We start from the raw sequence: 10,297 nt of genomic DNA, 5'->3' as shown, positions 1-10,297 counted from the left end.
TCCTTGGTTCAACCTGAAGGGCAAATCAAAGACATCATAGTTTGTGTGGATAAATTTATTTTTTTGGCTAATTTTATCATACTTGACTGCGAGGCAAACAAGGGGGTTCCCATAATCTTAGGATGACCATTTTTAGCCACCGGACGAACTCTTATTGATGTTTACAAAGGTGAACTGACTATGGGACTCAATGATGAGTACATTACCTTCAATTTTTTTGAATCTATTCAATGCAATGATAAAGAAGAATACCATACTGTTGATGTGCTAGATGATCTAATTGAGGAAGAATTCAATGACCAAAGCATAATACTTTCTGAGGAGTTTGTAGTGACATCTGATGATGAATTTTTAGATGATTGTAATAGCATGGTTGAAGTTAATAGTATCGAACTCAGGCATGGATGAAAAATTGAATCCTTAGACTTAGCCAACAAAACAACCCCAATTTTTAAGACATCTATTGACAAAGCTCCTATTCTGGAATTGAAACCACTACCTACTCATCTTAAATACTTCTTTCTTGGTGCTAACAATACTCTCCCAGTTATTGTTTCTGTAACACTAGATGTAACTTAATAAGAGAAATTGGTCCATATTCTCAAGCAACATAAACGAGCTATTGCTTGGAGTATTACCGATATTCGAGGCATTAGTCCATCTTTTTGCATGTACAAGATCAAGTTGGAAGATGAAGGCAATCGATTGAGCAACAAAGAGATTAAACAAGAAGATGAATGAAGTTATTAAGAAAGAAATTATAAAATGGCTTGATGCTGGAATTATTTTCCCTATTTCTGATAGCAATTGGTTAAGTCTAGTGCAATGCGTTCCTAAAAAGAGTGGCATCACTGTGGTTAGTAATGACAAAGACGAATTAATTCCTACACGCATTCCTATTATAACATCCTGAATTAGGGCCTAGTCAGAATAGTGGTTTTGAGACCACAAATCTGAGATAGAAATAATTATTCTATGATTCTTATGAGGTTTACGTCATGAATGCATGCTTATATGAAAGTTTCATGAAGAAATTCTATGCATAAAATGTCTAATTGAATTTTAGGGACCAAATTGAATAAGATGCAAAACTTGCGTTCTAGAAGCTTTAAGCATGAAATTGCTTTAGAATGCGAATTAGAGGGTCCTAATTAGCAATTTGACCAATTTCTATAATTTTGGACAAAAATGGCCATGCATAGAAAAAATTTGAAAGAAAAACCTTAAGGGCATTTTGGTCATTTGGTAATTAAAAGAATAAAAAGGGAAAAATAAGTCAAAATTGGTGTCCATCTTCTTCTCCCATTGCGGAAAATTGCAAGACACCATAGCTAGGTGTTCAACATTTCCAAGCTTGATTGTCAGTACTCCCTAGCCTCCTTTTTAATATTCTTTGTATTTTTGAAGTCCTTGAAGCATAATCTACCCATTTCTAGCTATATTTTGACCTAGGGTTCATGTATGAAATTTGACACATGTGTACCATGCATGTATTTTGATGATTAATGGAGAAATATGAATGTTTGATGAATGCCAAACATCATTTACTAGGTGATTTTTAGTATCAGGTCGGTTATAAAGTATTCTTGAAAGTGTCTCTATGGAAAAAGGTTTTGAGATTCTATAGAAAAGGCAAGTTGAGTCCTCGTTTTATAGGACCGTATGAGATTACTGAAAGAATAGGGCCTGTTGCTTATCAATTGGCCTTGCCAGCTGAGTTAGATAAGATTCACAACGTTTTTCATGTATCCATGTTGCGTCGATATAGATCCGATCCTTCTCATGTGATTGCAACAACAGAGGTTGAAATTAGATAGGATATGACTTATGATGAGGAACCGATTAAGATCATGGCTCGGAAAGTTAAGTAATTGAGAAACAAAAGTGTTGCAGTTGTGAAAGTTTTATGGAAAAGACATGGGGTTGAAGAGGCTACATGGAAGCCAGAGAAGACTATGAGGAAACAATACCCAAACCTTTTTACAGATAAGATTTTCGGGGATGAAAATCCCTAAAGGGGGAGAGTTGTAACATCCAGAATTAAGGCCTAGTCAAAACAGTGGTTTTGAGACCACAAATTTGAGATAGAAATAATTATTATATGATTCTTATGAGGTTTATGTTATGAATGCATGCTTATATGAACGTTTCATGAAGAAATTCTATGCATAAAACGTCTAATTGAATTTTAGGGACCAAATTGAATAAGATGCAAAACTTGCATTCTAGAAGCTTTAAGCATGAAATTGCTTTAGAATATGAATTAGAGGGTCCTAATTAGCAATTTGACCAGTATCAGTCCAGTATTCAGATGGCACCATATGAGGCATTGTATGGTCGTAGGTGTCGTACTCCTACATGTTGGACTTAACTGGGTGAGTGACGAGTTCTGGGGCCAGAGTTGGTTTCTGATACCGACGAAAAGGTGAAGTTGATTCGAGGTCAGTTAAAAGAAGCATCTGATAGGCATAAGTCTTATGCATACTTAAAGCGTAAAGAGATCGAGTACTCTGTAAGGGATTATGTCTTTTTAAAGGTCTCACCATGGAAGAAAATTTTGAGGTTTGGACGGAAAGGCAAATTAAGCCCTAGATTCATCGGACCTTACCGGGTATTAAAGCGTGTGGGACCGGTTGCCTATAAACTCGAGTTGCCTCCTGAATTAGACAGAATTCATGAAGTGTTCCACGTCTCTATGTTGAAGCGATACCACTATAATCCCTCACACATAGTGCCAATTGAGAAATTTGAGATTAGACCTGATCTAACTATCAACGAAGAATCGGTACAGATACTGGATCGTTATGTTAAGGTATTAAGGAGGAAATCAGTCCTACTAGTCAAAGAGCTATGGCATAATCACGGTTCAGAAGAAGCTACGTGGGAACCTAAAGAGGCGATGCGACAACAATACCCTCACTTATTCTGACCAGGTAAATTTTGAGGCCAAAATTTCTTTTAGGGGGTAGAGTTGTAATGCCCCAAAAATATAGGGTCTGTAATTTTGCCTGATTTGGCATAAATTCCATGTTTACTTTAATGGCTAGGTGATTGGGGTGTGTTTGTGAGTGTTTGGGAAGTCCTAGGTTCAAGCTCTGGCTTTTGCAGAATTTTTTATTTTGCTCTTAAAAGAATCTAGATACTGGCACATGGGCTTTATAAATAAATGTGGTGGATTTATGTCACAAGTGAACTTGTGGTCTAGTGGTGGTGGCGTGACATGGTTATTGTGAGAGCTTGGGTTCGAATCCCATTGAATGCAAAGGGATATTTATTTTATTTCTTTATGGTGAGAGAGGTGGAGTTTGACTGAAAATCTGCTGGATGAGGTTTGAAATGGTCAAGGAGGAGAGAATCAGGGATATGGGTGGTAGTTGGGTGATATGGAGGAGAATTAGGAGGAGGAGATCAAGGAATTCAAAACTTGGAGAGTTGTAGCTGATTGGGGAAGCTTGTGTGTGCAAATTCGGCTAGAGGTCTCTTTTGTGTGTATTTCAACATTTTGAGAGCGTTTTGGGGTATTTTTCTTGGTGCCAATTTCGAGTTTTGGTGTTGTGACACCTAGTTTTGGTTTTTCCTAAGTGCTGAATTTTCTTGTTTTCTTTTCTCTTGCGATTTAGTGCTCTACCTTGGTGACCAAATTGCTATTGGGAATTTTCTTTACTTTCTTTCTTTAAGCTGAACCTTGCCTTTTCCTCCTCTGAATCTTAATTCTTTGTTTGGCCGAACCTTTGTCCCTCTTCTCTCATATTCAAGTCGACTATACTTTTCTTTCTTTCTCTCTCTCTTTGTTCAAGTTTTGGTGGTGGTGGTTCTAATCATTCGTTTCGGATTGCAATCTTTGACCCTCTGCGTGATATGAGGTTCGTTGGGTCCTCGGTGTCCTGAGGGGTTTATTAGAAGTACTAAAGCTTTCAAAACCTCTTTGTTGATTTCGATCTAAGTTAATCAACAAGAAAGGGTGATCGGTTCTAGCCAACTATCATAGAAGAGTAGCGGTATTTTCTCAACCAAGGTTCAGAGAGCGTGGATCTTAGCTAGTTTTCGCAAAAAGGTGTGTAACCATACACCCAATTTTGCTATAGTCAAAATGTTGGATAAAGGTGTGTACTCACACCACTATGTTACAGTGAATCGGCAAAAGCTGAAAAGCTGAAAAGCCGAAACTTCAACATTTGAGGCCTCACGAGCGTGCGAACACTCGTATGGTAAACTGAGCCCACAAATCATGGGCGACAGACTGTAGAGGCCACCATGAGCGTTCTTGTGGGCTTGGACCGTTATGGGCCTCATTGGGCCGAGATGGGCGGAGTGGGCCCAATAGGCTCGTGGGCAGCACACGGATAAAATTTACAGTAAGTGACAAATAATGGAGTGGGCTATGGTGATCGCATAGTCGCGACTAAATTTGGGCTAAATGGGCCACATGAGCGTGTAGGCCCACTTGGGCCCAATAGTGGGCCTTGGGCCCATTTTCACTGTTTTGGCCATAGGTTATCTGAGTCGTTAGAGACGACTGTAGACCTTTTGAAGGGTTGTTATCTGTATCGAGACCCTAAAATTAGCTAAATAATTGAAATACCCTTGAGGGGTAAAATTACTATTCTACCCCTAACCGACGAAATGACCATTATACCCCTTGTGGTAGGTTAGTTGATGTGTGTTTGACATTTATATGATTGGTTTGAGTATGACATACTACATACACGTAATTTTTATGACATAACATACTACATGGGGTTGGGTTTCTGATTTGGAGGAAGTACTGTATTAGTGGCCTTGCCACGTAATTACTGCTCTGGTGGCTTTGCCACGTTTACTGTTTTTAACAGCTTTACTGCGTTATCATTAGTAGCTTCACTACGATATTGGTGTGTTGGCTAGGTGGGTCGATTTAATCCCCTCATGGTGTGTTGGTTGGTATGAGTAGTGTGTTGGTTGGATTGGGGTGCGTTACATGACTGCAGTGTACTGATACTGAATTGGGCTAAGGCTCACACTGTTACTGTATAGGGCTAAAGCCCAGACTCTTCAGTTACTAATTAGGGCTATGGCCCAAACTAGTCTGCATGTATTGTTCACTGTCTGACTGTTTGGGGGATTACACATTGAGTTTTCACAAACTCACTCTTTCTTTTAGTTGTAGAGGTATTCCCCAGCCTTAGACGATTTAGAGTTGCGAGGGACTCGGAGGTGGCCATATGATCGTGAATGATTTACTTATGACTTTATTTATTTAAAGATTTTATATTTGGGTGTTACTTATGTAATAAGGCCGTTTTTGGGTTTTAATTTTTAATTGGGCTTTGGATTAAATATTTTTAAACTGCTAGTCTAGGTAAAGTTGATTTTTTAAAACAATTACTGTTTTCTAAAACACGCGTTTTAAGCTTCATCAACTGAAAAAGTTTACGCGTTTTTAAATCAATTTAATATAACACTGATGGTTAATAAGGTAAACGTTTTGACGAGAAATTTTTTTAAATAATAATAAAAGGATTTAAATTCAAAAACGGATTTTTCTGAAAAGATCAATTCCTGAAAAACACTTCGATGTGACACACGAGATTCGGCTAGGCCGGGTTTGGGGTGTTACATTTAGTGGTATTAGATTCAGGCTACAAAACTCGGTTATGGAATGGGTTTTTGAAAAGTTGAATTTTAAACGTTATGATTGGAAATGTTGCACAAGAAGTCTCTTGCACCAAATTTATAAGTTTTCTGACACTATTTATTGTTATAGACTGAAATGTATTACTGAGGGACTACTATAGGTAGTAGAACTATACTATAACTCTTTAGTTAGAGTAAACTGAGACTATAGAAGGCTGAAAACTGTAGTAGGAATATGTTCTATGGAAACAAACCCTAATTAGTGTTGTTCATAACACATTGTTAATAATTACTGAAATTATAAACTAAAACATAAGAATTTTAAACAGATAATTCACTATCGAAATAAGCACAATAGGTACTCGCGAAAGGGGTACACAAGGTCGCAATAGAGGCCGAGGAAGTGCTAGAGCTGATTCTTCAGCATCGGGACACATGCTTGCTAGGGAGGCACTAGCCTCACCAGTAACTGAGATAGGGTCTCATGACTGAGCAGTTGTGGATAATGCTTTATCCCAAGAAATGCTACGTGTTCTCGAAAGGGTTGCTAGAGTGAGTACTGGATCAGTGGGCAAAGGGTCAATTTCTGAGCGACTCTGGTCTAATGGAGTGAAAATCTTCAGGGGTGTTTCTGGTGTATCCCCAAATGTGGCAAAGTATTGGTTGGAGGCTACCGAGTGGATAATGGACGACTTTTACTGTACTGTGGAGCAAAAATTAAAAGGAGCAGTGTCTTTATTGCGAGATGAGGCCTACCAATAGTGGCTCCCCGTGAGAGAGGGTATGTAGGCTGACCGTTTGACATGGGATTTCATTAAAATGACCTTTTTAGGGAAGTATGTGGGCGCAAGCTATGTGGACGCCCGAAGGAAGGAATTTCTGAACCTGACCTAGGGGAATAAGACTGTGGCAGAGTACGTGGCAAAGTTTCTGCGGCTAAGTCGGTATGCTCACGGGATAGTCACAATTGAGTATGAACGCTATGTTCGAGGATGGCCTCCGGGATGAGTTACGTGTGCTGCTAACCCCGTAGAGGGAGCGAGACTTTGCTGCCCTTGTTGAGAAAGAAAAAATTACTGAGGATGTGAAGCGTTCTGAGCGCCAGAACCGCGAGAGAGATAGGGGTACAAATAAGAGGGATTTTGGACCCTCGAGTTCTTCTAGAAGGCTTATAAAGAGGGCTAGATTTGATGGGCCAGTCTGAGCAGTTCATTTTATTGCTACAAGATCGCAGCCTTGCGCTGATTGTGGAAGAGCTCATCAGGGTGAGTGTTGGAAACAAACTGGGGCGTGCTTCCGGTGTGGGTCCACGGATCATCAGGTTAAAAACTGTACTCAGAGGCCTGTTCAGATGCAAGCTGCAGGTTAAGGCCATGTTCAGTTAGGGAGAGGTGGTCAGCAGCTACCGAGAGGCTGTGGACAAGCCAGGGGTGGAAATGGTTTGGGACGAGGTCATGGAGTACCGGGCAGAGGTGCTGGTAACACTGAGGCGAGCCACCCAGCGTTGGTCTATACTACTCATCGCCAAGAGGATGGTGACGCCCCTAACGTCATAACTGGTACGTTCCTGATTTATAATGTACCATACACTGCTTTAATTGACATTGGGTCTATACACTCGTATGTTGCATGCACTGTGTTTGGGACGCTAGGTATTCAGTTTGAAAATACTGTTAGTGAGATGACTGTGTTGAGTCCATTGGGATAGTCAGTTAGGGTAAATAAGTTGTTTAGAGACGTGCCCCTAAAGGTCCAAGGGGTTGTCTTTACGGCAGATTTGATGGAACTGCCGTTTGGAGAATTCAATATTATATTGGCCATGGATTGGCTAGTGAAACACCGTGCAAAATTGGATTGTGCTGCTAAGCGTATGGTGTTGAAGTGTACAGAGGATGAGGAGGTGACTGTGATAGGGGAGCGAAGAGATTATCTGTCTAACGTAATTTCAGCATTAAGGGCCGAGAAACTAGTTCACAAGGGTTGTGAAACGTTTTTAGCTTATGTCAGCATTTCTAATTCTAAAGGCCCTTCTATTGGAGATGTCAGAACTGTTAAGGAGTTTTTCGGATGTATTTTCTAAAGAGCTTCTTGGGTTGCCTCCAAACTGTGAGGTCGAATTCGATATTGAGCTCCTACCTGGAATAGCTCCGGTGTCCATCGCCCCTTATAAGATGGCACCTAAGAAGCTGGTGGAGTTAAAGGCTCAAATTTAAGAGCTATTGGACTGAGGATTCATTTGACCGAGTGTGTCCCCATGGGGAGCACCAGTGTTATTCGTGAAGAAGAAGGATGGATCCATGCGCATGTGCATCGATTATCATCAATTGAACAAACTGACTATCAAGAACAAGTACCCTTTACTGAGGATAGATGATCAGTTTGACCAGTTGTGAGGAGCTTTGGCTTTCTCCAAGATAGATTTTCAATCTGGGTACCATCAGCTAAATTTAATGAGGCTGATGTGTATAAGACTACTTTTAGACTCGTTATGGTCACTACAAGTTTCTAGTGATGCCCTTTGGGTTAACGAATGCATCAGCGGCTTTCATGGATTTGACGAACCGAGTATTCCAGCCCTATCTGGATCGATTCATAGTTGTGTTTATAGACAAAATCATGGTGTATTCAAGAACTGAGGTGGACCTTGATGCACATCTTCAAATTGTTTTATAAATTCTGAGGGAAAAGAAGCTTTACGCAAAGTTCAACAAGTGTGAGTTTTGGCTGTGAGAAGTGATATTTTTGGGTCACGTGGTGTCTGCCGAGGGGATTAGGGTTTATCTTCGAAAAATTGAAGCAGTAATTGATTGGAAACCACCAAAGATGGTATCTGATATTCGAAGCTTTCTGGGTTTGGCTGGGTATTACAAACACTTACAAACGCTTTGTTGAGGGGTTTTCACTGATTACTGCACCTCTGACTAAGTTACTGCGTAAAGGGGTACTGTTTAATTGGACTGATATGCAGTAAGAGAGTTTTGAGAAACTGAAGGAAGTTTTGACTGAGGCCCCTATTTTAAAACAACCAGAGTTTGGGAAGGAATTCACTATCTACAATGATGCATCGCACATTAGATTGGGTTGTGTGTTGATGCAAGAGGGTAAGGTGGTTCCTTACGCGTCTCGTTAGCTTAAGCCTCATGAGGCGAATTACCCCACTCACAACTTGGAGTTAGTTGTGGTGGTTTTCGCACTGAAGATTTAGAGGCATTACTTATACGGTGAGAAGTCTATTATTCACACAGATCATAAAAGCCTTAAGTACCTCTTTACTCAGAAGGAGTTGAAACTTAGGCAACGAAGGTAGATAGAGTTGCTTAAGGATTATGATTGTTCAATTGAGCACCACCCAGGCAAAGCTAACGTGGTAGCTAATGCACTGAGCCATAGGGTTGTATCTTATTTGAGAGTAATGTTTGCTCGTCTCAGCCTATTTGATGATGGTAGATTGTTAGCTGAGCTTCAAGTGAGACCAACCTGGAATGATCAAATTAAGGAGAAACAGTTGTTGGATGAGTCATTGGTTCCTCATTTCGGATTAGTTGAGAATGGAGAGACTGTGGATTTTAGTCTAAATAGTGAGGGAGTACTATGTTTCCGTGGGAGAGTTTGTGTACCGAGGGATTCTGATTTGAAGCAATCTATACTGCAAGAAGTGCATAGTAGTCCGTATGCTATGCATCCTAGTGGAAATAAGTTATATCGAGATCTTCGTGAGTTGTACTGGTGGCCAGGGCTTAGGCGCGAGGTTCCTGATTTCGTGGGTAAGTGCTTGACATGCCAGAAAGTTAAAGTTGAGCATCAACTGCCTTCTAGGTTACTGCAGCCAGTAAAGATTCCACTCTGGAAGTGGGTGAGGGCAACCATGGATTTTGTAAGTGGGCTAGCCTTAACGCCGACTAATAAGGATTCAGAACTGGTTATTGCAGACCAATTGACTAAATCTGCCCACTTTATACCAGTCCACACTGATTATTCATTGTAGAAGTTGGCTAAATTGTACGTGGATGAGATTGTGAGACTGCATGGGGTACCAGTTTCTATCATTTTAAACAGAGATCCTAGATTCACATCTCAGTTTTAGAAGAAGTTACACGAGGCTCTGGATACAAGGTTGGACTTCAGTACTGCGTTCCATCCTCAGAAAGATGGTCAGTCAGAGAGGGTGATTCAGATACTGGAGGACATCTTAAGATGTTGTGTATTGGATTTTCGAGGCAGCTGGGAGGACTACTTGCTGTTAGCAGAGTTCACATATAATAACAACTATCAGTCCAGTATTCAAATGGCACCGTACGAGGCATTGTATGGTCGTAGGTGTTGTACTCGTACATGTTGGACTGAGCTGGATAAGCGGTGAGTTCTGGGGCCAGAGTTGGTTTCTGATATCGAAAAAAAGGTAAAGTTGATTCGAGGTCGGCTAAAGGAAGCATCTGATAGGCAGAAGTCTTATGCAGACTTAAAGTGTAAAGAAATCGAGTACTTTGTAGGGGATTATGTCTTTCTGATTGTCTCACCATGGAAGAAAATTCTGAGATTTGGACAGAAAGGCAAACTGAGCCCTAGATTCATCAGACCTTACCGGGTATTAAAGCGTGTGAGACCGGTCACCTATCAACTTAAGTTGTCTCTTGAATTAGACAAATTCATGATGTGTTCCACGTCTTTATGTTGAGGCGATACC

At 40.4% G+C, this 10,297-nt stretch overlaps 1 protein-coding gene across 1 annotated transcript; it reads left to right on the top strand.

The window, feature by feature from the left end:
- The first annotated feature begins 9,025 nt into the window (after positions 1 to 9,025).
- On the top strand, positions 9,026 to 9,598 carry LOC108485049 (uncharacterized). Its single transcript, XM_017788908.1, has 2 exons — positions 9,026 to 9,275; positions 9,348 to 9,598. The coding sequence occupies exons 1-2, from the start codon at positions 9,026 to 9,028 to the stop codon at positions 9,596 to 9,598; spliced, it is 501 nt and encodes a 166-aa protein (XP_017644397.1).
- The last annotated feature ends 699 nt before the right edge of the window (positions 9,599 to 10,297 follow it).

The sequence above is a fragment of the Gossypium arboreum genome, chromosome 6, assembly GCF_025698485.1.
Source record: "Gossypium arboreum isolate Shixiya-1 chromosome 6, ASM2569848v2, whole genome shotgun sequence".
NCBI lineage: Eukaryota > Viridiplantae > Streptophyta > Magnoliopsida > Malvales > Malvaceae > Gossypium > Gossypium arboreum.
Note: the sequence above shows the minus strand (reverse complement) of the source record. Positions and strands in the feature narration are given on the sequence as shown.